The sequence below is a fragment of the Onthophagus taurus genome, chromosome 1, assembly GCF_036711975.1.
Source record: "Onthophagus taurus isolate NC chromosome 1, IU_Otau_3.0, whole genome shotgun sequence".
Taxonomy (NCBI): Eukaryota; Metazoa; Arthropoda; class Insecta; order Coleoptera; family Scarabaeidae; genus Onthophagus; species Onthophagus taurus.
In genome coordinates, this window is record NC_091966.1 from 33,756,912 (window position 1) to 33,784,115 (window position 27,204).

The 27,204-nt window shown below is 32.4% G+C and overlaps 3 protein-coding genes across 6 annotated transcripts in view; 1 reads left to right on the forward strand and 2 right to left on the reverse strand.

The window, feature by feature from the left end:
- The window catches only part of LOC111417252 (Mitogen-activated protein kinase phosphatase 3), a 34,453-nt gene extending 31,023 nt beyond the window's left edge, over positions 1 to 3,430 (reverse strand). Inside the window, exon 1 of the mRNA XM_023049473.2 lies at positions 2,769 to 3,430. Coding sequence (XP_022905241.1) covers positions 2,769 to 3,141 — 373 coding nt within the window. The 5' untranslated portion in view covers positions 3,142 to 3,430. The remainder of the gene's footprint in view (positions 1 to 2,768) is intronic.
- A 48-nt stretch (positions 3,431 to 3,478) lies between these two features.
- LOC111417255 (kelch like ECH associated protein 1) lies at positions 3,479 to 27,098 on the forward strand. 4 transcript variants are annotated; one of them, XM_071200165.1, is made up of 7 exons: positions 3,479 to 3,501; positions 17,474 to 17,642; positions 22,225 to 22,503; positions 22,600 to 22,749; positions 22,848 to 23,318; positions 26,047 to 26,258; positions 26,319 to 27,098. In XM_071200165.1, the coding sequence occupies exons 2-7, from the start codon at positions 17,481 to 17,483 to the stop codon at positions 26,944 to 26,946; spliced, it is 1,902 nt and encodes a 633-aa protein (XP_071056266.1). In that variant the 5' UTR covers positions 3,479 to 3,501; positions 17,474 to 17,480; the 3' UTR covers positions 26,947 to 27,098. The 4 variants fall into 4 exon arrangements, with proteins under 4 accessions (XP_071056266.1, XP_022905247.1, XP_022905245.1 ...); XM_023049479.2 differs by lacking the exon at positions 3,479 to 3,501 and adding an exon at positions 9,405 to 9,571; XM_023049477.2 differs by lacking the exon at positions 3,479 to 3,501 and adding an exon at positions 10,383 to 10,614.
- Positions 8,260 to 9,242, reverse strand: LOC111417250 (vacuolar protein sorting 24). Its single transcript, XM_023049471.2, has 4 exons — positions 9,137 to 9,242; positions 9,017 to 9,077; positions 8,779 to 8,958; positions 8,260 to 8,717 (listed from the first exon to the last, which is right to left on the reverse strand). Exons 1-4 carry the CDS (start codon positions 9,179 to 9,181, stop codon positions 8,353 to 8,355), a joined length of 651 nt encoding a protein of 216 aa, XP_022905239.1. The 5' UTR covers positions 9,182 to 9,242; the 3' UTR covers positions 8,260 to 8,352.
- Positions 27,099 to 27,204: the final 106 nt, after the last annotated feature.

Below are 27,204 nucleotides of genomic sequence, written 5' to 3' on the forward strand. Positions count from 1 at the left end.
ATCAGAAGTCTTACAGAAGCAAAAATGGATGCATTCCATGGAGAATTGTATACACGGGGAGCCTGCGAAGCGAAAAATTTGAAACTCATATTTGTAGTAGGCCAAGCTTCTTTTCCAGCACAATGAGTCAAAAACGACAAACATTTAGCTGGCATAAATGCTTGAATTTTATACAAGGAAACAACATATGAGAAGATATCCAGAAAAGATTTTATGTTTTAATTAGCAGATGAACTTGCCGCTGTCAATAAAAAATCACTAATAAAACAAAAGGCATCTGGGACCCAAGGTACATCAAAGAACTTACTTTATCGCTAACCGGCAGCAAAACCATACTTTATGCTATCTATTTGCGGCAGTAAAGTGACACTTTGTGCTACTGTCTTGTAAACTGTGCATCTAAATGCACAAAATCATTCTTTCCTTCCACTATACTACCAACCTTTGATACATAGTCTAACTTTACCGAGATATATTAACAAAACAAATCGTTTGTCACATGTCATATAATATTGGTAAGTTACAATACCTTCATATCGTTAAATTTTGCGGTTGGCGATAAAATGTTGTATGCAACACGTCAGCAAAGTGTCTTTATCGCATCACTTTGGTGACTTGGTACATAAATAACTATTATTCACGGAAATGATGTCATATAGGGTACTGTAATAATAAGACTACCACCATTTGCAATCTTTATAAGAAATATCGTATGAATGCGTATTTTTACGCATTTTCGTTTTGACTAGTTTTGGTAGAAATAGCTACGTCTCAACTGTTGGTAATTCTAGTGTTATGCCCGGTTGACATTATTCTAGCAGTATTCCAGTCCAGAGAAAGCAGTGTAAACCAGTGCTGGAATTCCACTGGAATAATGTAAACCGGCACTGAAATGCATGCTAATAACTTCATTGTAGTTCTCATCAAAGTGCAGTTTAGCGTTGTCTTGTTGAATAAAAATAGATGTACGGCTATTAGCTTCAAAATGCAGGCAGAAGTTTATCCACTATCATATTTCTGTATTCACTTTTGGTCACAGATTTTACGCTATGATCTCAGGTACCCTTAACCTATTAACTGCCAACTTTTTTATTTTTTTGACTTCTGACAAGAAAAGTTATAAAAATGATCAAAATGTTGTGTAACAATATAATTATACAAATTATCTTTTTATTAACTTTCTTTATTAGAACTAAAGTCCCAAATGGAGATTGTGGCAGGTTGGTTTGGGTTGGGTTAACACAGTCTGCTATAAACAATATTGACTAGCAGATATAAAATGCAACTAATATACTTTTCGCGCCAAGTGAGGTACTTTAAAATCTAAAATGCCCAAATGGGGATCGTGGCAGCTAATGGGTTAATACGGCGCTGACCAAGACCACTCCTCTAAAACACATGTTGTATACATATTTTTTAATCACTTTTATTTATTAAAAGTACAATAATACGCACGCTTTTTTTAATTTTTATAAGTGTAGTATAAATCAGCCAAAGAAAGGCCTTCAACCACTTTGACTATCTAAATTATTGTAGTATTATGTTCAACTCCTTTTTTTAGGCAAAGCGCGTTGAAATCATTTTTAGCCGTGAATTAAGGTGTAACTAATCGTATTTAATAGCCTGTCTCAATTTTTGCCTAGAGCCTTAGTTGCCGTTAATCCGGCACTGACTTGTAGCGATGTTATCAGAATCAAGCATTGCCAAGCAGTATTTCAAAAGCTGAAATTTGTAAGGAATTTGTAAAGATTGCGATCTATAAGGAATGGTTTTACTGCGTTGAGGTGAAGCTTAATCAATCCAGACTTAATACTTCGGCGAATTGTGCTTCTCGACATTCCAATAGCATGTGCCAGTGATCGAATATTTCTGCGACGATGAATCTTTTCTATATCTGCGGTTTTTCGAACTTTTCCAGATTTCCGCGAATTTACATTTTGCACATACTGACCCTTCACGTAAGGATTGCTGTCTCCTATGCCAAATTCGACTTTGTCTTCTTTGACACAGAATATCGAGCGGCGCATCACTAGTAAATAATGGTACACACTTTGGCATTTCTTGCGTTAGATTAAGCCATTTGTTTTGTGTTGCAATATTGGTATGTAATAAGTAAGACGACACAAGATTTGTAAGTAAATAATCAACGTGAAGTTGGCGCATTAAAATTTTTTGACAACATACAAATGTCAATTTTGACGTAAGTGACAAATATGTAACTGATATTTCGCGAAATCGGATACTTATTTTAGGACAAGAGGGAATTATCATCTAAAAATAAAATAAAATAAGCGATAAAACGATCATTTTGAATCGAAACAATTAATATAAGAGAGCTCATTCAAAAAAGCAACTTTCATTCACAGATACCGAATACATTCATAATAACCAGGCATTTACAACGGTAATACTAAAAATAACAAGGTAAACGTCTCGTTTTTTTAGAATGAGAAAGAGAGAGGGAAAATAAAATTATTTTTCGAACGCAGAAACGATAATAACCTAATACTAATAAAATCAAACGTCGGGAAATTGGCAATGATAAAGATAAATTTAGTTTCCGTCATCAATAAGCAATCGTTTCCGGTTGATTAAAAAAGAAAATAATGGAACATAACCTCAAAAATTTATGATTTTGAGGTTATAACGCAGAAAATATTTGTATACCTAAGATTTTGAATGAGTTTGAAAGAAACGTTTAAAACAATGCGCTTTAAATTGAAAGTTAATTAAACGTTTGCGTTATTAATAATAAAACTTTTACTAACCTTTTAAATAAACAACACGGCATCCATCTTGAGTTAACCTCCGTAACAAAACACTAACGACTGAATCTGTATATTGTTGATAATCGTCATTGTATAAAACAAAAAGATTTTCTTTGTACGTGCTGCATATTTTGTTTTTCAATTCGCGACTTTTAATAGTTGATACCAGATCAATTTTGCCAGTAGCTAATCGTCTCAACATAATCGAAGGTATCGAAAAGTTAACGGCGTCCCTGATATGCGATTCTCCATACTCGTTGGAACTGCGACAATCGAGTATGACGAGAAATTTTTGGTCGATTTCCCGTAGCTGCAGCAGAAGCCATTCGCTGGTCACGCAGCAGTCTACATCCACGTCCGCGGTCATCGGCATCTTTTTTTTAATCGTAAAAAATTTTTTTTTACAATCACTTCTTCGAGATAACCATGAACTTAACCTCACTTTTTTGTTGTTGTCACAGTGGTCAAAAATAAAAATGAATTTAAAAAACGTAAAAAAAGGGCGTCCGAGCGTCTTGACGGCGCGAGGAGATCTAGTCGATTGAAAACTGAAACGAAATGACAAACTGGTGGCGGGTAGACCGCGTCGAGCGAGGGCGTTCTTGATACACCCATCCCTTTTTAAAAACGTCGCGATATAATCACGTGGTACGCGTTTTAACCAATCAACAAACGATTACGTCATTTCATTGATGAGAACAGGACTGTAGCCGAACGGAACGAAACGAAAACGGTGAGTGAGTTTTAAGAGACGTTTCCTTTTCTAACAATTCACTTTTTAATATATACAATATAAAAAAACATTTAAAATTTATTTATATAAATATAGTATAAAAAATCAAGTTTAGTCATGCTTTTAAAAAAGGATATGAGTCATTTTTGGAAGTCCAAAAAAAATTTATTCGATATTTAATAAATTAATTATTGATTAATTTGTTCATTAATGCAAATTAATTGATGTAACACACCGCAATGGTGAATTAAAACGTGACGTGGTTTAAAAACGATGATTTGATTCGTCGATTGATTCAAGGAATCAATGAGATGATTTTAATGAATGAACTGAGTGATGTAATGTTTAATTGACGTCTAAATATGATTTCGATGGATTTTTTTTTGAGCTAATTGAATTAATTATTTGAATTAATTTATAATTTTAATAAATTTTTAAATACATATAATTTTTTTTTATTCAAACTCACTATTTATATATAATTTATATTTTTTAAGTTATTGATTTAAATAAACAATTTATTTTAAATTTAACTTGACAACTACAAATACCAGCGCCATCTAAACGTAGAATGAAAATTTATTATTGTAAAAAATGGTTTAATTATAAAAATCGTTGTTAATTTATTTAAAAATTTATTAATATATATTAGTAGTGCCGCGATTATTATTTCTTTTATATATTATTATTTTTAAATTCAGAGGAGCATTTTAAATGTCACCAAATGACCTTGAATGATTTTTCTTATTTTTGACAGCGTTTTAAATTTATAGGTTAGGTTACCAACATCGGAATCCTTGTTTATAGATATACAGAGATTTTCATCAAATGGATATAATTTTGGCTTATGTACAAGAAAAACTGAAAGATAAGGTGTACATGGAGTAGCTGGAAATGTTTATTCAGCAAGGAGAATAAAAGAGGGTGTGTAAGTTACTGCAACTACTTTACGGTTTGAACGTACATTATAAAAAACGGAAGTGTTCGTACCCTAGCAGATCTATGTGTTTACGTATTTGGTGAAAAAGATGATCAAATCTAATAAATAATAAATCTAATATTTACAGTTAGTCACAAAAGTCTACATATACCACCTAAAATAGCGTACCGCAATAAAGACCATTAAATTCATCTTTGTATTACATCTAAAACTACTTGTGTTTATTGACGACCATACCACATAAAATAAAACTAAATCAAGTGCTCCATAGACAGAGCAAAAAATTGAATACTCACAAATAAACCAAAACGTCACAAAAGTCAACATTCAGTTAGGCATTTGATCAAAAGAGCTTACACAGACATTTCTAATTAATATTTAAGTTATTTTATGTTTAAAAAGATTATGTTATAGTTTCTAGTTAATTTAAAATAATATGGAAAGAAAAGAAATATCGGTTGAAGTTCGCCATTTAATAATAAAGTTAAGAAATGAATGAAAATCATATGGTGAAATAGCTAAAACTGTTGGCAAAAGTCGAGCAAGAATCCAAACAATTATAAAAAATGGTTGTGCTTAGATTCTTTGTCATCATCATATTTTCTTCTCTCTTCTTTTTTTCTCCTATTATTTGTGTTTATTTTACAATATTCCTTGTCTTTATTTAACAAATCTTGTGTGTAATTCAACTTATTATTATAAATCTTCACGAGGTGAAGTCAGTTAGGTCAATCACAAGGTGAAAGTTTATAATAATAAGTTGGATTACACACAATATTTGTTAAATAAAGACAAGAAATATTGTAAAATAAACACAAATAATAGGAGAAAAAGAAAAGTAAAATTATTATGGTTTTTTAAAAACGTAAATCGCAATAACGTGGTTTCCTGAAAATGGCAATATAAGCCGAAAAAGAAACCAAAAAATAAAATTATTTCATCGTTAAGTACGACTGTCATTTATATTAATATTCCTTAATTATAAGTGTATTAAATAAACCACGCATCGGTCGTCTACGAAGGCTCTCGTGACGAAGTAGAACATTCTTCTTGCCGTATTGTTTGCGCTCTGGGTTGTCACGAATCAATGACGTGGCTTCACATTTCTCTTTGAAAGCTTTAAGTACCCTGAATTAAGTCTTTTGGAGAATTTTATAGTTTTAGGTTCAACTCATTTCAGAATTTTGATAGGTATTTTTAAAATTGGTTAAACAAGATAAGTAACTTTACAAATTTATTCAAATCTTCATCTAAAATCATTGACCCCTCAGAAAACAGCTATGTTCATCTTCACCAAAATGAAGCATATTTCACTTATCGTAAATAAACTTGGAGTTTATGTTATGGGAAGTGTTTTGTTTAGGAATTAAGAGATAATTTAGTTATTGCACAATGGGTGTATAATGTTTGTGTGAGGTCGTTATAGCTAAGATATTATTTTTTTGTTCCTTTATATTTAGTGAATTTCCCAGGAACATATCTACCATGTAAATCGAGGGTTAGGTGTAGTGGTGGAACGGATATCCGGCCTATCCGGCAATTTTTTAAAATCCGGTCAGATACCGGATAGTTACCAAATATCCGGCATTGGCCGGATATTAAAAACCCATTACTTACTACTCCACCATTCACAGGAATTAATATCTCTTTTAGGTGTTGGAGTCTTTTCAAATCAAGTGTCAAATCTCTTGTTGCATTCATCATCACATTCATTACTAACAGAACTGTCTGTTATCACTTTCGATTATTATTTAAAGTATCCTCGTTTTAATGCAAAAAGCCGTTTTGAAAAATCACTTTCAGTACTTGAGAAATAAATTTTTGAAATAAACGACAATTTTTTCGAATTTTGCAATTTCCGTCGAATTGCAATTTTAATAATTCGTATAAAATCGATTTTTTGGAATATGAGTATGAAAATTTCCTAAAGTGTTAATAAAAGTGTCCTTTTTCCAATGAACTAACACGTTTTGAAAAATAACTTTTAGTTTTTGAGAAAACAATATTTGAAGTTTTGATAAAATTTTTGATGTTGCAATTTTGATCGATAAGTTTCAAAATTCGCTATAAAATTCATTTCTTGAAGGATCCTTGTGGAAATATCACCAATTATTAATTAAAGTATCCTCTTTTTAATGCAAAAAGCCGTTTTGAAACATCACTTTTAGTACTTGAGAAATAAATTTTTGAAATAATCGACAATTTTTTCGAATTTTGCAATTTCCACCGATTAAATTTTAATAATTCGTATAAAATCGATTTTTTGGAATATGAGTGTGAAAATTTCCCAAAATGTTAATAAAAGTGTCCTTTTTCCAATGACCTAACACGTTTTGAAAAATAACTATTCGTTTTTGAGAAAATATTTTTTTTTTTTTATAAAATTTTCGTATTTTGCAATTTTCGCCGATTAAGTTTTAAAAATTCGTATAAAATCCAGTTCTTTTAATATGAGTATGAAAATATCCCAAAGTGTTAATAAAAGTGTCTTCTTTCCAATGAACCAACCCATTTTGAAAAATAACTTTTAGTTTTTGGGAAAATAATATTTAAAGTTTTGATAAAATTGTCAATGTTACAATATTCATCGATAACTTTCAAAATTCGCTATAAAATTAATTATTGAAGGATCCTTGTGGAAATGTCACCAATTATTAATTAAAGTATTCTTTTTTTAATGCCAAAGGCCGTTTTGAAAAATCACTTTTAGTACTTGAGAAATAAATTTTTGAAATAATCGCCAATTTTTTCGAATTTTGCAATTTTCGCCGATTAATCTTTAATAATTCGTATAAAATCGATTTTTTGGAATATAGGTATGAAAATTTCTCAAAATAATAATAAAAGTGTCCTCTTTCCAATGAACCAACACGTTTTGAAAAATAACTATTAGTTTTTGAAAAAACAATATTTGAAGTTTTGATAAAATCTTCGATGTTGCAATTTTCATCAAAAAATTCGCTATAAAATTCATTTCTTGAAGGTTCCTTGTAGAAATATCACCAATTATTAATTAAAATATTCTCTTTTTAATGCAACAAGCCGTTTTGAAAAATCGCTTTTAGTTTTAGGGAAATAAATTTTTGAAATGATCGACAATTTGGGCTTAATTTCCTTTAGGTTATAATTAGAGGTTATCACAAATATAATATTTCATTATAAATATTATTATATCATTATAAATATAATATTTCATTTCAACTATAAAAACCATATTACCAAGCTTGATTAATTCTCATATTCTACTTTAAAGTTGCTTTATAACAATTACTATATGCTCCAACAACATAAATATTGACAATGATATGTCGCATTCAAAATACAAGTCTTCATTTTATATTTGGTGAAATATGATAGAATTTCGCATACATATGGGGTGGTTGATTATGTTGTGACGTACTACGTCAATCTCCTCCTTATTTTCATAATAAAATCACTTTTCGAATTGATATACAAAACATATCATTATCAAAACATCATTTAAATATTTTTAAACATTTGTATATTAACGTCCTTTTGCGTTAAATTTTGGTTCTTTAAAATTATTTTTATACAATTTTAAATTGTTTTTAATATTATTTATTGAAACATTTATTAAAACTTTTTCCATAATTTATTAAATATTTATCTACAACTTTAAGTAAACTAACTTTTCGTAATGCAACATTGACATGATTCATTATAAATTAGACCTTATGTGCATACTTAACAAATTATTACAGCAGAAATTAATCACGTTAATTATTAATAATAATAATACTTAAAAAATAAGTTAAGAAATGTTTAAAAAAGCCATTTGCATCAAAAAAACTTTTCACATCATATCTCAAATACACAATATAAATCACACTTTAACAAAGGCAAAGTGAATTGTATAGCTTTCATAAACATTTTAAAGGCTTTTATATTTTTTATGATTTCAAAGCAGCTAATCGTGATTGCATTTCAACCAATTCTTCTTCATCTTCAGCTTCAACAACGACAGGTTTCTCTTTTTCAGCTCCTTCTTCAGGTGGAACCGGAGCTTCCCCAAGTTTACCTTCAGTAATTTCAAATAAAACTTTATCAATTTCAGATTGCGCCGCCTCTTCCATTTCTTCGGTGTCTTCCATATTTTCGAATGTTTCATCTAACATTTCTTCTATTATTCCAGCTTTCATCATTTCTTTTGACATTTCTTGCATTGTGTGTGCAACTTCCGGCATTCTAACTAATTGTTGCATCGCTTGCATCACTTCCGTTGATTTCGATAATGACCCCGCAACGCGTAAAGTAGCTAAGACAATATTTTTTTTAATTAATTTTTAATTTGAAGTGTGAATTTATTCTATAATTACCTAATTGACCTTTCATTTGTAGTTGAACTGAATTTATGTGAGCTTTTGATGTATAAATTTTAGTGATGGCTTTTCTGGCTCGTAAAACTTCTTTTGCCAATATTAAAGCGGTATCTTTATCATTTTTTTTTGCGGCTTCTTTTAACGATCGCTTAACTTTGTCTTCCTCTCTTTGAATTGCTGAAGAATAAATACAAAGTTTTTATTTTTTAATAAATAAATTAGGTTTAGAACAAACCTCTAATTTGCCTATCAAGTTGATAACCTTCTTTCCTCAATTTATGCGTCCATTCGTTAACCTAAAATTTGATTTATTACATTTAAATCTACCCGCTAATAACTGTTATCATAATCAAACCAAATCTTTTGGATTTCTTTCAGGCGATTTTCCAAAAAGACCCATTTTTTTAAAGTTTAGGTTCTGATTTGACAGATGATCTCATTTCTAAAATAATAGATTTTAAAATCATCGTAGTTATTTTTATAAAATCGTGATTTTGATAAAGATGGATGATAGCTTATATGTGTTATTAGATAAGGATGGGAAATAAAAAGTTGATATCTCCATGTTTTATTAAATCGTTGGTTGTCAAGTCAAGATGACAAGAAGTTAGGTGCATCCATCTGTTGGGTACGATTCAAAACTTCGAAATTGGGCCCCGTAGAAAAATGACAGTTAAACGGTTTTAAATTAAAATTAAATAGATTTCGAACAATATGCGTCAGTCGTGTTAGTGATAAGTGATAAGACAACGAATTGTTGATACGTGCATTTTTTGGAAGTTAAGTGCAGGTAAGAAATGAGAAAAAAAATTCGATTTTAATGACATAACCTCAAACGTGTTTTCATCGCTTCAACGATTACAAGTAAAATTGTTATAAAAAAAATGCTTTACATGATTTTGCATGTTCTGAGAGATTAATAAACGGCTTACGATAAAAAGGTATCACAGGGATTAAATCGAGATTTATCCGGAACAAATTTCTTAAATTTTTTTTTAAATTTATTTATTCAGATAAGATATAGGTTACAACAATGTTGAAAATATTAAAAAAAACTGTTTTTATAATGTTAAAAAGATATATACGAAGTCAAATTATATCATTAAGTTAGCATCATTTTCCATAAAAATGTTTATATCCGTTATAAATTGTTAAAATCGAGTTGATATTTAATTGCAAAATATGCATCGTCACTTTCGTCCCTATTATTAATGTTTTTAATACTAATGTTTTGTCACGTGACGGCTCCCGTTATCAATGTTATCAGTATTGTCGTAGTTTTCGCATTTCAATCTTTGATCTTTGAAATGAATGCAACAAAATCATCATTAAAAACGTGACCGAGACTAATGAACAATTAAATTTTATAACAATAAATTTTTTTAATCAACTTGAACACACCTAACATTGTTCACTTTATTAATCAACATTTTTAATTTTGAATTAATTTTTTTATTGCACCTTATATTCGGGTTATCGTAACGGCAGTATGGGGACAATGATAATTGGAGTACACTTTATACTTTGTTGAGGATACTTTTTTTGGGAGGAGTAATAGGAGGGGGTTTTACGATTTAGCAATGTATGATGATATTTGAGAAGTTAAACGATAAGCCTAGTACCTGGTGTCAGCGTAGTTAGTTATCTACTTTTGTTAGGGAAGCATTAACACTACAATAAATTTGGTAAGGGGTGTGGTGCTTTCAAATCTTGAAAAAGAAATTTTTTCACTTAGTTAATCGGTTGTAAAAATCATAATAACATGAAATTCCCAAATTGGAAGTGTGATAATTATTCTGATGAAGAAAGTTTTTCTGATGATGAAGATTTAAGGTAAGTAACTTTAATTATTGATAATTTTTTGTTAACTCCTTATTTCCACGTCAATTTTACAAAGTTTTCTTCTCATAGTGATGAGATTTTAAAGTATTATTGAGTGCAGATAAGTTAGGGCGTATTCTTGCATTTATCTCGCCGGTGATTATCAGAACTGGTAACAAATTTTCTCATTTCGACCAACAGCTTCGTTTGAATACCATTCTTTTTTGTAAACTCACAATTAATTAATATACAACCCTATTATTAATATTCACGCAGCAATGTAACTGAAAGAAGCATGACGTTGTGATATGCTTATTACGAGTAACGGTCTAATTTCCAAGATATAATTCCAAAATAAACTGTAGCAGCAAAATGTCACGTAGCAACATGCCAACTCACCAGTCATCCTGACTTGGATGACCAAACAAGATTAATACATTAATGCAAGACTCTTGGTACACCTGTTCCTAAAAGTAGTAGGGTTTGTCAGTTGCAGGATCTGTGGCCAATTAGAATTTTACCGGTATTTTCTAAAGTTATAGAAAAGTTTTCTTAAATTAAACTTTAGTTAAGCTCCAACGGGTCTAAGATTATGAAAGCCGATTTATATCACTCAAAGGTGTCTTCTTAACGCTATCCGCAATTCAGATTGATGTCTTATTCCGAGGTCTTGAAAAGTGGAGCATTCAGAGGGTTACCAGTTTAAGTTATGAACTAGCACCGAGTACCGTAACAACACATAACACATATAGCGATTTTGCTAAAGCTTATGATGGTTTCTTAGTAAGCTGGAATCCTTTATTCTATCTTACCAGTCTTTAAACTTTCCATTATGATGGTTTTGATAAGCTCGGCACGAATACGACAGTGTTTAATAAGATTTATATTTAATAAGAGGTAGAGGTAATCCGCAATGCACCTGTAATATATAACATTAATGACCCAACCACAGTCCTACTGACAAAACTGCTCACTACTTGAAAAGCCGACGATGTGGACTTCACTTGGGATAGATTTCCACTCCTAATAAGATAAGATTTAGATCGCTAAAACGAGATCTATGTAAAAAACTTTGTAAAAGGCCAGATATGATACCGTCCAGTCCTTGGGTATAATATGGTGAGAAGCTTTTAATACTCTATCATATTTTCTCGTTTTAGCAGTTCTCTTTAATCAAAGGTAGGTTTGTAACTTTGCAAGTCTTGGATAAAACTCAACTCAAATACTATACCCACGATGATGGTTTCGAAAATTTTTGATAGAGCAGTTTCTTGTGGTTAGAGTGGCGTAGTAGCTTTCGACCACCAGCGGAGTTAAGTTCAATGTCGATGTAAACAAGCCCCGACAGTCTTCATGAAATCATTGGACAAAGCTGTAATTTAGTTTCAAACTTCTTGAGGTTCATTAACCCGAATTGTAGGATTTATTAAAAGCTCGCCTTTGTTGACCATATGGGTTTATATTTATATTCATACTGTACATTTTTACAAAGACAACGAATGTATTTTTTTGTATTAATAAAAATTTATTTTAACCACACGTACTCTCTTATTGATTATTTATAAAATAACATGTTTTTCGACTATTAATGCATATATTAGACACAACCCTAATAAGCCATTAATACAGGTCTTTTATATCGAAGATGTTTCAAGTTAAGGCAATTTTTAACCAATTAGCAACGTTAACGAAATAGCTATTAAATCAAAATTAAAAGAATTCTTGTAACTTTTGTAATCTGACGAGGAAAAGTACATTAACTTGAAAAATAAATAAAATATACTTTGCCTATGTATGATTTTCTTTATTTTGTTTCTTCCTAGATTATATTTTTTTTTATCTCAGCGTGTTATGATTCATTTGCTTATAGCTATCTTGTAGGAGTTTTTGAGGAGCAATGATTGTATACTAATATCCTCTTTTTGAACACCTGCTGATTAATTCTATTGCATAATCTTTAAAATAAGCACATGCATAATCTGTCTTGTTTTAAATATTATTTTGTTGTTTATTTTTTGCAACTTCTTACTGTTTGTGGTATTCTCCCTCTTTAAATGTCTCCTTTGAATTCTCATGTAGATCATTGTTATGTTTTTGCAATATCTATTAAAAGATTCCTAATCAACTAAGAATCTTTATTTCTGGTAATGTACACCAAACGTCTTCTCTGTTACTCGTCTTGGTTCCGTATGGTCCATGATATAATCTGCGGCGTTGCTTCTACCTAACGAAATGTTGGAAGGTTGTTTTGGTACAACGTGACACGTTCTGCTTTCTACCTCCTGCTATATTGCAGGACTGCTCTTCTATATTGTTGTAGTTCAAAATCATACTTGAATGTCATTAGATTTATTTAAATTTGACTTTGTATTTTTGTACATTGCCAACATCTTCTTGATCAGTAAGCTACAGTATATGCTGGGAGTAATTGAACTATACTTATTATTATTTATTTATATATATTTATATTAACTATATTATGACTATGGTAATGCGTAGTACTTCACAGATGGAGAAGTATGTGTTGTTGTGGTCAGTCTGAAATTTCGTCCGTTCTTCCTGTTGATTCCCTTTGGAAAGGGGCAGACGTTTCGCCAACATCTCACCTGGCATCTTCAATGCGTTGTCGTAGTCTCCTGTCGGCAGAAGTCTGCCACTGGATCGACCACAACAACACATTATAACTATATTTATACTATACATACATTTCTAATGTTTGCAATTTTCTCCGAATAATGCATCCTGCTGACGATACAAACATTGGTGTTACCATGACCTATTCACTCCGAAACGTAATCTCCAACCTAATCTGCAGTAAATTCTAAATTCAAGTATCCTTTTTATAGCCGGGTTAGGATATCGATTTTAACAGTAATCGTGGCGCTAACCATAACTGTAAAGAACTTTAAGTACTTACGACAACCCGTATAAGGAAGGTTATTAAAGTGGTTAAGTTTTAAGATATAGCTAATAAAATAAATTAAAGTGTTTAATTTTGTAGTGGCACTAATGTGTTTCATAATGTTTCATATACATAAAATATTTCTTAAAATATTCAGAGATCGTACAAATTACTACTAATTGAATATGTTTTGAATCAAATTGTTCAACTTATGTTAGTGTTTAATAGTGCTATAAATGATTTAGAATGAAACAAAGCTTTCTTTCTAGGTTAATAACTGTCTACTACAGTTCTAGTATTAGCAAATTTCTATGGTTTCACCTAAGACAGATATAGGAACAACTATAATTGCTCAATCTACGATCTAAAAATTAGCTTTATTAACTGTTTACGTGTTAAGAGTGGCGTATGGTTTATGTTTTTACGTTTAGTGATGACAATAGTTTTATAAATAATACAAATTTTAAACTTGATATTTTGAATACAGTACATTTAGGTAGCTACACACTTGAGTATTAGTTCTAATAGTCACTAATGCGTAATCCATGGTTAGCTCGTCGATGAACTTGGCACTGATGCTCAAATCTTTTATTTCATCTTTCATGTAAAATTCTTAGCTACTTATTGATCCTTTTCTAAACTAGATAGATATACTCTTTCTTAGGGATATCTAAATCGTTACAGTACACTCCGGTTATAACGCACTCGTTTATAACTAGAAAATGTTTCTGTATAACCTAATATTAATAAATTTGCTTATAACGAATCAAGTATTATAGAAACAGCTTCGGTTATAACGAACTCCGGTTATAATTCAGGAATTATACTGTTTTTGAGTTAATTTCAGCAATACATACCTTTTTGTAGTACTTGTATGATAGACTTGGTTTTAACAGCGACACCATCGAACACTTTTTACTACTTTGAATTTGGTATTCACAAAATTTTGCAATTTCTTATTTCAACTAAACATAGCATTGTATTAACGGGTTGCTGTTAATACGAGTATTATTACATTTTTCGCAGGATAAGGTCATCTTAAAAACTTAACCGTTTCAAAACACTTGTTATGACAAGTTACGTATAACATGATCGTGATTCTGGTTAGAGATGAAATTTGTTATATTTCTACGTTATGGAAGTAAGATGGTGTTAACAGCAAAATTCCAGATTTCCCTTTACAGTGAAATCTCTCAATATTTTCTACAAATTTTGTCACGTATAATTTGTTTTTGTATTGTTCCTGACATTAATTAAAAATTATCATGTTCTACTCTACTTGCAAATTTAATTAAGGATAATATTTATATACGTTGTTTAATATGATGCTAAAACTTGAAGTCAACAAACAAATATTACAAATTGCTTGGTCATTTTATAAAATTGAAGTTGTCTGTATGGTTGGTTAGTCATTTACACAATGCGTGATAAAATTATGAAACGAATGGAATTAAACGATTTTTTACAGTTATTATTTAGCGCAAAAAATAATGCGTCAATGCATTATTTACTTCCAGTAACTAATATCTCATTTGAAAAATATCACACATATTATACATATAAATCATACATAATTATTAATTATGATTGTAATAAATTTTTTTAAATACCTTTTTTTAAATACACTTTGTCAATTGGAAAAGAGATTTCTAGAACTAAATTCTGCGTTGTCATAGTTGCGATAATGGTAAAATATTTAAGATAATTAAATTTAAATGATACTTTTAAAGTTATTTTTCATGGAATTTTCAAAGATTCAGGTTTATTTAATGACGGAAAGATATTATTAAGATTTTATTGCTTCCTATTATATTTAGCAGTTGATTCTTACTATTTTTAACGCAACGAGTTTTTTTATGCACATTATGTACTGATAATGTTTTACTGGCTAAATTCGCACAATCATCGAATTCTCAGTGTATATACTCATAACCGGACATGAAGTATCCAAACTGCATTGCTTAATTTAAATACACTATCAAAATTTGTATTACCATTTCATTTTATCACTTCATTACCAATAGTACATAAATCTAACGATACTTTCGATTAATCTTAAGTATTTTTTGTGGAAATGGAATTAAATTTTATTTTAGAAAATTGAATTAATTTTATTACATTTATAGGTGTTTTTTTTTAATAGTATATAAAAAAATGTACAGGTTCTGTCACGACGAGCTGAGTCTATATGTATATGGTAAACTACTGGCACTATTTTTGTGAAAATTTGCATGCAGGGTTTATCCAAGGAGTTCCTTTCAGCAAAAATATTCCGTTTATTCCAGAAATGGACCCTTACTTCGTTATTTTTGTTAAATTTTCGCAAAGCATTCGAAATTTGATTGTTAAGCTTACGAAAAGATGGGAAATCACTAGGTGAAATTAGTAAAATTGTAAAAAAGCGCGTTCGTCAGTGCAGTAATATGACAACACCACGAATTAAAAGCGATAATAAGGGAATAATGGGGCAAAATAGATCCTGTTGTTACCCCAAAATTGGTGGCGTCAATGCCGAGAAGATTAGAAGCAGTTATCAAGAGTAAGGACTATCCCGCTAATTGTTAAGAATTATTATGTGGTTTTTAAAATTTTTGTGAGGTTGTACGGAGACATGTTGTGCGTAGAATTTACACTTTCTTTTTGTATTTATTTTTGTATAAATCCCAAAAGCGTTCAATTTGGAAATAAACCTAACAAGTTTTTCTTTAAATTTTTTTTGTAGAAGTTTTTAAATTTAATTTGTACGGAGACTTTATTGAGGCAGTGTATAAACTCAGTTCGTTATGACAGACCCTGTACATGGCTTAAAATAAATTTGAAAATAGATTTTGAAATATTTCAATTTACGAAGAAACGATAATAAAAGGAGATAAATTTAATGATTTATATTGCTAACAAATGTGTAATAAACAAATCAAAATAACGCAAATACCCTATTTAAAAAAAAATAATAAAATAAAACGTTTCAAAGTACATAATAACAATAAAACACCAAATTACAATCAACATGACTCGACAAAGTTTCTTTTTTTTAGATAGGAGAAAAAAAACGAGTTTTACGTAACATTATTAATTGAATTATTGTTCAAACTAATCCGGTAATTTGAAAAACGATTTTTTTGTACGTTTTATCTAAATGATATTTCGGCGAAACCATAACCAACCTTACTTTGGTTGATAATCAACGCTAATATCTTAAATAAATAATCAATTTTTTGTGTGACGTTGACAAAACGGTTTTAGCCACAATTTTTTTTTGTTGTTAATTTTTTATATTAAGTTTTTATTTTTTATTTTAAGGTCGATATTAAACATAGTTTTGAAATAATAAAAAACAAAATCATTTTGCGTTATCAATCGTGACTATGCATTTTATTCACGAAACCTGTTATCCGAAATGATATACAAAGAGATACCGAGAAACAACACTGCAAAGCTAGTGTTCGTGTTTAATTAATATCGTATGCATGAAGTAATATTTAGCCGATTTACATCAATTTCTTTGTTTTGTAAATTTAAAAGTGATTGAAAATAAACGTTACGATTACATTTTTTTGCAGCGTTGATAAAAATTTATCAAAAGTCCACTTTTTTTTGTATAGTATGTGGTGTACTCGTACACAGTATACACAGTGTAGTTTTTGAATGTGAAGTGATTTTGGTAGTCGAAATTAAAACTTGAAGTAGTTGATGCGATTAAAATGAGAAATAGGTACTTATTAAACTTAATTCATAAGTAATTTTCAATTGTATAATAAAAAGAATTTTAACATTTAAATAATTATCGCTTGAATTGAGTTTTACTATCGGTTTTTGCGTCACTAAATTCGATTAATAATAAAATCTCGCTTATTTCGATTAATTGTGTCTCGGGAAGTGAATTAAAAACGATTACAAAAATTCTTATCGATTTTAAGCGGTTTTAATAGAACAAAATCCTAGCTAAACAAAATCAATTTTTCATTCCAGTTTAAATATGGACATTGAGGAAGATTTTCCTTACATCACAAACGATTCTACGTCCACTTGTTCGGCGTCCAGTCCAAGAAAAGGAAATAGTAAATCAAGCGGTGGCTGTAACTCGGAAATTGGGGACATGAGTTTTAGTATGTTCGAGTATATCAAAGATGCGATGAGGGTAAGTTTAAAATAAAAAGTTTCCGAGTAAATATAAAATAAAGAATCGTTTCATCTCTACTCATGGTACGTGCTTGGTTCCGATGACCTTCGTTTGAGATTATGCCATGAAGTGACTTGCAAATATGTTAAAATGAGATTATCAGTAACGATTTTTTGCGTTTGACAATTTTAAAATGTTTTAAATAAAATGGTTATGTGAGAAATGTCGCGTAGATATTATTGTTCGTAAAAAAATAACTTAATTGATACAATTAATTACAAATTAGTTATTGAAACTATAACAATCAATCTAATTTTAAATTTGTTCAAAAAAATTGGTAACAATTTAAGAATTATTGGTTGTCAGGAAATAATGCAGGGGATTTTGCATTGCTGTGCAAGTCAGTGTTGATAATCGTACGGTGATTTATAGAAGAAACATTATTATTGTTTTTATCGATATTCTAGGAATTTAAAAAAAAATTACTCAATGCAATTCAAAATAAAATAAAATCAATGAGTTTAGAGTTCTTATTTAAACTTTATTATTTCTAAATTCCGTAATATTTTCTTATCAACGTAAAGATAGGCAACTCAATATACGTCTTATTTAATTTTCTAATACATTTTTTAAATTTTCCTTTATTACAAAACTTATTTTAGTCTCTCAATGACGTTTAAGTAAAAAAATCTCAATAAACATAAACGGTTTATCCGTTCGCTGAAAGCAATGGTAAAAAATTGAGCCTGAAAAATTTGTGATTGTGATTACTTGATAACACTTTTCAACAATTTCCCCGGGAATCGGTGTTGAATTATGTACATTTTACATTTATATAAATTACATATCGGGTAGGTGGACCAACCAACTCTTAACGAACATTAGTACCTTGCTCGGTGTAAAGCCATTCAGATCCTTTGGGGGAGATAAACTGAGAGCCAAAAGTGCAGTACATTCCCAGGCTGTAAGCTTGCTTAATTCGAAGTATCTGGCAGTATACTCTTGCCACGACCCCTTCCGGCGTTTTTGATCCATTTGTGAACAATCAAATATCTGCCAGAGAATTTTCATTTCTGATCCAGGACTGCCGTTCAGCCAGTACAATCTGGTATCGAGCATTAATCACTGATAGTGATCCCGTTAAATCTGACGTCATTGATAGCACAATATCAGTACTTATATTGTCTTCCGCAGCCCATTGTTACGACATATTGTAACAGTTTTGAGCATGTTGCTTAAATCTGTAGATTGTAGTTCTAGCCACTCGATATACACATGCAAAGGAGATAGGTCAAGCAGAACATCAATTGCTAGAGTTGGCGTTGTGCTTATCTCACCAGAGATTGCCAATCCAGCTACTCGTTGAATTATGTTATCTCTATTCAGTGTGAAGACAGGAACCGGGGGTGGCGAGGTCTTCCCTCTGTAGTTTTAGTTATGGATATTTCCTTGTCTTCTTTGTGGTTTTTCTTACTTGAGCGAATTAGGTAAAATATAGCCCCAACAATAATTAAGCACACAAGTGATTCACGATTGAAGAGTCGTGAACGATGGCAATTGATTCTTTGAGTTATTTAGTAGAGCATACTAGATGCCGCCTAATTTGATATTCTCGATCTCCTAATGAGACAGTTCTTGATACGTGTTCGTTAAATTGGTGTGGTTCAAGCGGAAGAGTCGATTACGAATATTGGTACCATGTGCTTCCATGCGTTCTTGCTATTGTTATATCCTCTTTCCTCCCTCCACATTGAATTATCTTGTGTTCTATGTTAATAGTAACTGTTGTCAGTGTAGACGGGGTGTTTCTTAAGACAATTTGGTTAAATTTATTTCTATTGTATTGATGTCGTAATAAACAATACTCGCAAGACTTTCCATTGTTGATATGTTTACTACTGGTTTTACAGAGATAACGTTCTACTTTAACCTTTAACCAAACATCTATCAATCTGTTTATGGACGTATGTTGTTTTCAACAACGTGTGTCTTGTTGATAATTTGTAGAACTGGGAAAAACTTGTATTTGGTGTTTTTGCGATACGCTTTGCATTTTTCGAATTATTGTAAAATGATAGGTTACATTTTCGCAAAGATTTTTACCGTGAACAATTGATTGATCTATCATATCATATCATTGAGGTTGTTCGCTCTTCAGTTTGTTTCAAGAGCTAATATCGTATAATGTTCTTAATAGCTTGTCTTAAGTAACAACCGTGATTTAAGAATGACTTGATTTTTCCTTATGGTTTAAGTATTTTGTATATTTTTTCGATTACGTTGAACATCTTTCTGAGTTTTGGTTAGTTTTCTATGGTATAGTTGTATCTCATAGCGTCTTCAGTATCCAAGGTTCCAGATATTGCCTTCATGATCGAACCAACGAAACTTAAGGCTCATAATTTGTTGCGAATTTGTGGAAGCAGTTGCTTTAAACCGATGTTCATTAGGAATCTTTTGGTTTCCATTGTTCATAGCATTCCTTGGTGCTTTTGGCGATTATGGTTATCTTCCTTGTCATGGATCCAGTTCATCCTTTGTAGGAAATGACTTTCTTCAAAACCTGTTAAATATTGACAAAATTGGTGAAATCTACATTCGTAGTAATTCTCATTATATTTTCGATCTAGCAGTTGATTGTAATTCTGTCTAAAGTACTTCTTATTTCTAGGATAAGTCTATATAGTTAGTCATCATATAGGATGAATTGAGGTTAAGTTAAATTTTGTCACAGTATATATAACAGACAGTACTCTCACTCGGTTTGGCGGGAAGATATGCGCAGCCCTCATTACGCAGGCGAGCGGCCATTACGCTGGTTTAAATCTTGCTAATCGCCAGTGTGTCTGTGAGGTTTGTTTTTGTGCAGAGCCGTAACGACAAGTGTAAAGATTAAAATAAAATATCAAATATTATAAATAATGACGTTATTACTTATATAATATATAACTCAATAACTAATGTTTTTATCAGTTCATAAATTTAATTGCGAATAACTTTTTTAATTTAATATTTTCGACGTTTTAAATATTTTTAATGCGGACCTGTTGTGTTTTATGCCAGAATAATGGCTTCGAGGTCATTGAAAATCAATTCGCCACATCAAACGTGCCGCCACTGAGTGAGAGTACTGTCTGTTATATATACTGTGATTTTGTACTAATAATATCCCTAATCATAACTAATGATAGTGGTGGTCCAGAGCTATCTAACCATATTTGCTTATACTGTTAATACATTATAGATATGAATAACATGAACGAAAAATATTTTCTGTTTGTTGATAAAATTACGTGCAAATTGGTTATTTTCGACATTAAATGTTCTTATGCGAAGTATCATGAGTTAAATTAATCTCCTATCTGCAATTAGCAAACTTTATTTAAAAAATATTTTGCAAACAATTTGATTACACCATTTTTATCTTGCAGTGCGTAAATTCCGATTTTAGTAGATATTCGTGGCCTAAATTCTTAACATAAATGGGTTTCTTATCTTCAATGTGGCCGTGAATGAATGCGATTTTTTACAGTCCAATTAAATAAATCACATCTTTTAATATATGTTTTCAAGAAGCCAAATAGCCAATTATTCATGTTAATCATAGAGTAAGTAAAGCTAAGATTGAAAATTTTGCAGAGAGAGGTTAGTTAACATGTCTTCATTTCAGCTATCCTGCTCGTGCTAACGTGTGTGGTGTTCCATCTGTTGGATGTTCTTCCTAATGGTTTTAATTCTAATATTATATATATAATATTATAATATTATATACCCTGTGATCTACTTTTCTAAGATAGTTCGCAACGTTTTCATTTCAGTTACTCTTAGCATACTCTTAGTTTTGCTTGTATCTCCAGGAAAACACAAGAAGGATCAATTATGTTACTATAATTAAATATAGGCAACACCAAAGCATTATAAAGTTGCACTCTCTATTTCTGGGTCAAGATCTCAAGAAGAGACTGTTTGTTTTTCTAAAATACCATTCAATATCAAATTTTTTAGTTTTTTTTTGTATCACCAAGGTGTTTATAAAATTAATATTGCTTTTCTTTTTTTTTTCTTACGTTTATGTTTTTTCTACCGGACAAAAAAATTACTTTAGTTAGAAGTAGACAAGATTTGTGATGGCTCTTTCTGTCCTACCATTTCTTTTATTCTATATACCTATATAAGACGAAGATGACCATCAATTAATGTCATAATCGGATTTTGTAGAAAGTGTCGTCTTCTTCCGGTTATTGTAGCATTGTTGAACTTGTAGATAACCATACCACTAATACCAGCAATTGTTAATAATGAATGAAAGATCACCATTGGCCAAATCTCCAGTCACTGAGAACATTATACATGCAACCCTAGGTGATATATCACATTAAGATTTATGTTGGAGGAAAACTGGCGGAACTGGAAAGCCCCGAAAGACGTGTAAAAGTGCGCATAGAATTCATAAAAATGATTTTTGGTTTCCAACGTGCAAAGTGGTTCTTTACTTGTTTAAGATGATCACATTTATCATTAAATCAATCATTTATCATTAAATCAACTTAAATATCCTTAAGGTTATTCATTAATCTGATGTTTTTATGATTTTTTTCAGGCGATGGACATGATGCGTGGCCATCAAATGTTAACAGATGTAATTTTAGAAGTAGGAACAGAATTATTTCACGTTCATCGAGTAGTTTTAGCGGCAGCTAGTCCTTATTTTAAAGCAATGTTCACGGGAGGTTTAAAAGAATCGGAAATGAAACGGGTGAAACTCCAAGGGGTTTCGCCGACGGCAATGAACCGACTGATACATTTTATGTACACCGGAAGGATACGAGTAACGGAAAACACTGTGTGTCAACTTTTACCTGCCGCGACGATGTTTCAGGTAACGTTATTCATTAATGTTCCTCAAAAAAAATTAAAAGGAACTCTATCGACGGTCTTGTAACATTAAAAAATGATTTGCAGAATTTTGCTTCAGGTTACGAACGTGATTCAAGCATGCTGTGATTTTTTGGAACAACAATTGGATCCTAGTAATGCTATTGGCATTGCTAATTTTGCAGAACAACATGGTTGTAATGATTTATGTAGGAAAGCCAATCAGTATATTGAAAGAAATTTTAGTCAGGTAATTTTTTAGTATAAGTTTAATTGAAAAAAGTGTTGTTATTGATTTACTAGATTCAAATAATGTTTTTTATACCAAATTAAATTTTTCTTTTATAGATATGTCACGAAGAAGAATTTTTACAATTAAGCGCCTTTCAATTAGTAAATTTGATCAAAAAAGACGAATTGAACGTACAAGAAGAAAAAGAAGTATACAACGCAGTTTTAAAATGGGTAAAATACGACGAGGATACCAGACACGTAAAAATGGAGAACATATTATGCGCAGTTCGATGTCAGTTTTTAACGCCAAAGTTCCTTAACGATCAAATTGCGAAATGCGATGTTTTAAAAAAAACACCAGCATGTAGATTGTATTTATCAAAAATATTTCAAGATCTAACGTTGCATAAACGAACGGCCGTTAAACAACGTACCCCAAACACGCCTAGAATAATTTATGTAGCAGGGGGTTATTTTCGACAATCATTAAATGTTTTAGAAGGTTATAATGTTGATGATAAAACGTGGCATCAATTGGATAATTTAACCGTACCTAGATCTGGATTAGGAGGAGCTTTTTTGAAGGTATTTTTTTTATGTCATGATGAAGCTAAAGATAAATTTATATTAATAATAATTTGTATCCAGAAGATTACAATGTTACAAAAAATAATATTATCCATAACTAATTTAAATCCTACCCCTTTCTCTGTCTCCCTACGTATCCTCCCCCATCCATTTCCTTCCCTCCGTCCTCTCCCTCAACACCTGTCGTCAATCCATCACCTCCTCCCTCAACGCACTACACTCCACCAACAGATGGTGTAGAGCCTCCCAGCCTGCACCTCATCTTCCATCCAATATCTTTTGGCCCTTTCTTCATTCGCACACCTAAACCTTGCCTTTTCTCCTCCTCATGTTCATATTTTGGATTTTACCTGCTTTCCCTTATTGTCATCCTTTTCTCTTGCATTCCCATATCCCTGTCTCCCTGATCTCCAGTTGTTTCCACATCTCAATCCTCTCTTTTCCTTTCCCGTTTACTTCTTCCATTGAATACCCCACACTCCTGTAGTATTCCTCCCTTTCTGGCTGCCTATAACGCCTCTTACTTACTTCAATCTGTCTCTGAAGCATTTCCCCAAGATTTTACAATGCCCTTTACCGTCCACCTTCTCCTCAAAACGCACCGCTCGCTTCCCCGCCTCCACCCTCACCTTATCTATCTTCATTTCTTCCCTAACTAAATATCCTAGAGTCTCCCTAGCCAACCCCAACACCCACCTCCAGTACCTGGTCTGCACATCTTCTAAGAGCCCTTGCTCTTTCCATCCCCATATCTCCACCCCATACATGAATCTCCTTTTTCCCACATCTTTCCCAAAAATCCTGTCACCCCATCCTCAAACCTGTCCCATAACCTTATTCGCCCTCGCAGCCAACGTTCTTCTTCTTGTCTATCGCTCCCCTTCCCTTTCTAAACCCTGCCTAATCATCTGGCAGGAGCTCCCTGTCCTCTATCCCTTTTTCCAGCCTTGCAAGCAGTATTCGCGTATCTATCTTGCTTCGCGTATCTCATGTACGTCGTATTCAGTGAACTAATACCCCTTTAATTTTCCACTGTATTTTTGCTTCCCTTTTTGTACAAGGGACCTATTGGCGGAAGGAGCGCTGTCCTCCACCCCTTCGGAAACTCTTCTCCCTTCCCCACAACCTCTCCCTCACTTCTACCGTTGCCTTCACCGATGCCTTGTTTTGGACCCCATCTTCTCCGGTGCCTTTTCTTCTTGAATCCCCCCAATACTGTCTCCACCCCCTCTTCTGTTATCTCATCTTTCCCTTGCCTTTCCTTACTCCCCTCCAGTAACCCCATAAAGTATTCCCTCTAGTTCGTCATAGGTATCTCAGTGGTAACTTCCTCTCTCCTCTTTGTTATCTTATTTATGTGTCTTCAGACATCCCCATCCCGTCTCACCAGCCTAATCTCGTCCACCTATCTCTCCCTCAGTTCCTTCTTCTTCTTCCTGCATATTTCTTTATACCCCTTTCTTACTTTCCTATATTGATCCGCCCCTCTCCGCCACTGTCTCAATTTTCTTCTTGCCTCCCTGCTTTTCCCATCGCATGCACTCCTTTAATATTGCTTCTTTGACTACCTTCACCAAATCCTCTATCTCTCTCACCATTTCTCTCCTCTGTTGCCAATCTTGCAGCTTTCACCTAAAATGCTTTATCCCTCTTTCCGACTAGATTGCTTTCATGTGTTTTCTTTCCTGCTGTAAGCACCCAGCCCTCCTCGCTCCCCTTATCTCGACCTCCAGCGGTTGGTGATCCAATAATCCAATTCAACCGACTCCTCCACCCTAAATCCTTCCACCCACTCCCACATCTCTTGATCCACCACCACATAATCAATTACTGATGCCCTTGCCCCTATATAAGTGTATTCCCACTCTTCACCTTCCTCCTTATTCCCATTCAGTATCTCCCGTCCCCTCTCCGCCGCCCACCTAACAACTCCCTTCCTTCTCCGTTTTGTACCTTATCCTTCGACCGTCGTGCCCCCTCTAACGCCCAGAGCTCCTCCCGTCACCCCTCTTCCCCCACTCTTGCATTGATGTCCCCTCCAATAATCAGGTAACTCTCCGTCCCCTCCCCTGCCATTTCCCCCCATTGCTTTTACGGCCTCCTTCATTGATCTACTGTAGACCGTGATTATCTGTATCGTCTGGCCCCCCAATTTGATCTGTCTCTTTACTATCCCCCTATTCCTCCACACCTTCGTCCTTTTGGTCTCCTCCTCCAGCTCCTTTGCAATTCCTGTTATTATTCCTCCACTGACCCTGCCCTTTTTACTCCTCTTTTCCGCAAACACGCAGTCCTATCTATACAGCTGCGACATTTTCCCCTGTATTTTCTCCCACCCTCTTTCGTCCACCCATGTCTCCATCATATCTATTACCTCAAATCCCTTCAAATATTCCCAGAATTACCCTTCTTAATTTATCATTCTCGCCACATTCCAGAAAACCATTTTCACCCCCTCCCCCTACTCTAGCTTTTTGATAAGATCCTCACAGTCGGTAATCCGCTCCATTCCTTTAGACCCTCTCTCCATGTTCCCATAATTAATACTTCTCTTCGCCAACTCCACCGCTATCTGGTATTCCCCACAGTTTCTATCTGTTATTTCGCGTCTGTCATCCTTCCCCCTGGCTCTGCAGTTGGCACATACCGCCTCTCTTTCCCTATTCCCACAGTTTTTAAACTAGTAGCCCCTTTCCGCACAGTTAAAAATAAATATATTTTTTAGGGCAATTTTTATGCTGTCGGTGGAAGAAACAATACTCCAGGCACAAATGACGATTCCGATTGGGTTGATAGATACAATCCAATTAAAGATACTTGGAGACCTTGTAGTCCTATGTCTGCACCAAGAAATCGAGTTGGAGTTGCTGTTATGGATGGGCTTTTATATGCCGTCGGAGGTAGTGAAGGATTAAAATATCATAACAGTGTTGAATGGTAAGGAAATTTTAAAATTGATTTGTTTTTGAGTCGAAATTCATCAAAAACACTTTTTAGTTACGATCCAGAAAATGATCGATGGACAAATGTAAAACCAATGCATACAAAGCGTTTAGCACCTGGAGTAACAGTAGTAAATCGATTACTTTACGCAATCGGTGGTTTTGATGGTAAAAATCGTTTAAATTCAGCTGAATGTTATCATCCTGAAAACGATGAGTGGTCATTAATAGCCCCAATGCATACCGCGCGAAGTGGAGCAGGAGTAGCTGCAATAAACCAATTCATTTACGTTATTGGTGGATTTGATGGGACCAGACAAAGAAATTCTGTGGAACGATATGACACGGAACGCGATGTTTGGGAATTTGTAACCTCAATGAAAATATCTCGGAGCGCTTTGAGTGTAACAGTGCTTGATTGCAAAATTTATGCGATTGGTGGATATGATGGACAAAACTTTTTGGATAACGTGGAGGTTTATGACCCCGCTCGTGATGTTTGGGAGGATGGGGTACCATTAACGTCAGGAAGATCAGGACATGCGAGTGCCGTTTGTTATCAAAGTCCTGGTTTACAAACGTGTGATATTTCACCAAGACCGAGTTGTTCCGATCATTTTAGTCCAAGATCGAATAGTTCGTCACATTTCTCAAGTCCGAGATCGAATTATTCGATTACGTAACGTACAAAGAGTTTTTTTAATATTACAATTTTTATTTTAAATGTGATATTTAGTGACGTTTCGTTCTATTTAGGTTAAGTGTAAATATTCAGTATATTTTTTTTACTAATTATTTATTTGTATGTTCTCTCTAGAATCTATTTATTGTTGTAGTCTTTTATAATTTTTTTTTGTTGTATGTAGCTACATAAATATGTGTATATGTTACTTATTTAAACAAAAATTAGATGTAATTATTGACGAAACAAAATCATAAAG

Coding starts and splice junctions, on each gene's coding strand:
- LOC111417250 (XM_023049471.2), bottom strand. CDS start 9,181: ATGGGTCTTTTTGGAAAATCGCCTGAAAGAAATCCAAAAGATTTG. Junction 8,959..9,016: donor ACTTGATAGGCAAATTAGAG/GTTTGTTCTAAA, acceptor TTTATTCTTCAG/CAATTCAAAGAGAGGAAGAC. Junction 8,718..8,778: donor ACAAATGAAAGGTCAATTAG/GTAATTATAGAA, acceptor ATATTGTCTTAG/CTACTTTACGCGTTGCGGGG.
- LOC111417255 (XM_023049477.2), top strand. CDS start 10,544: ATGAAATTCCCAAATTGGAAGTGTGATAATTATTCTGATGAAGAAAGT. Junction 22,504..22,599: donor CTGCCGCGACGATGTTTCAG/GTAACGTTATTC, acceptor ATTTTGCTTCAG/GTTACGAACGTGATTCAAGC. Junction 22,750..22,847: donor TTGAAAGAAATTTTAGTCAG/GTAATTTTTTAG, acceptor TTTCTTTTATAG/ATATGTCACGAAGAAGAATT.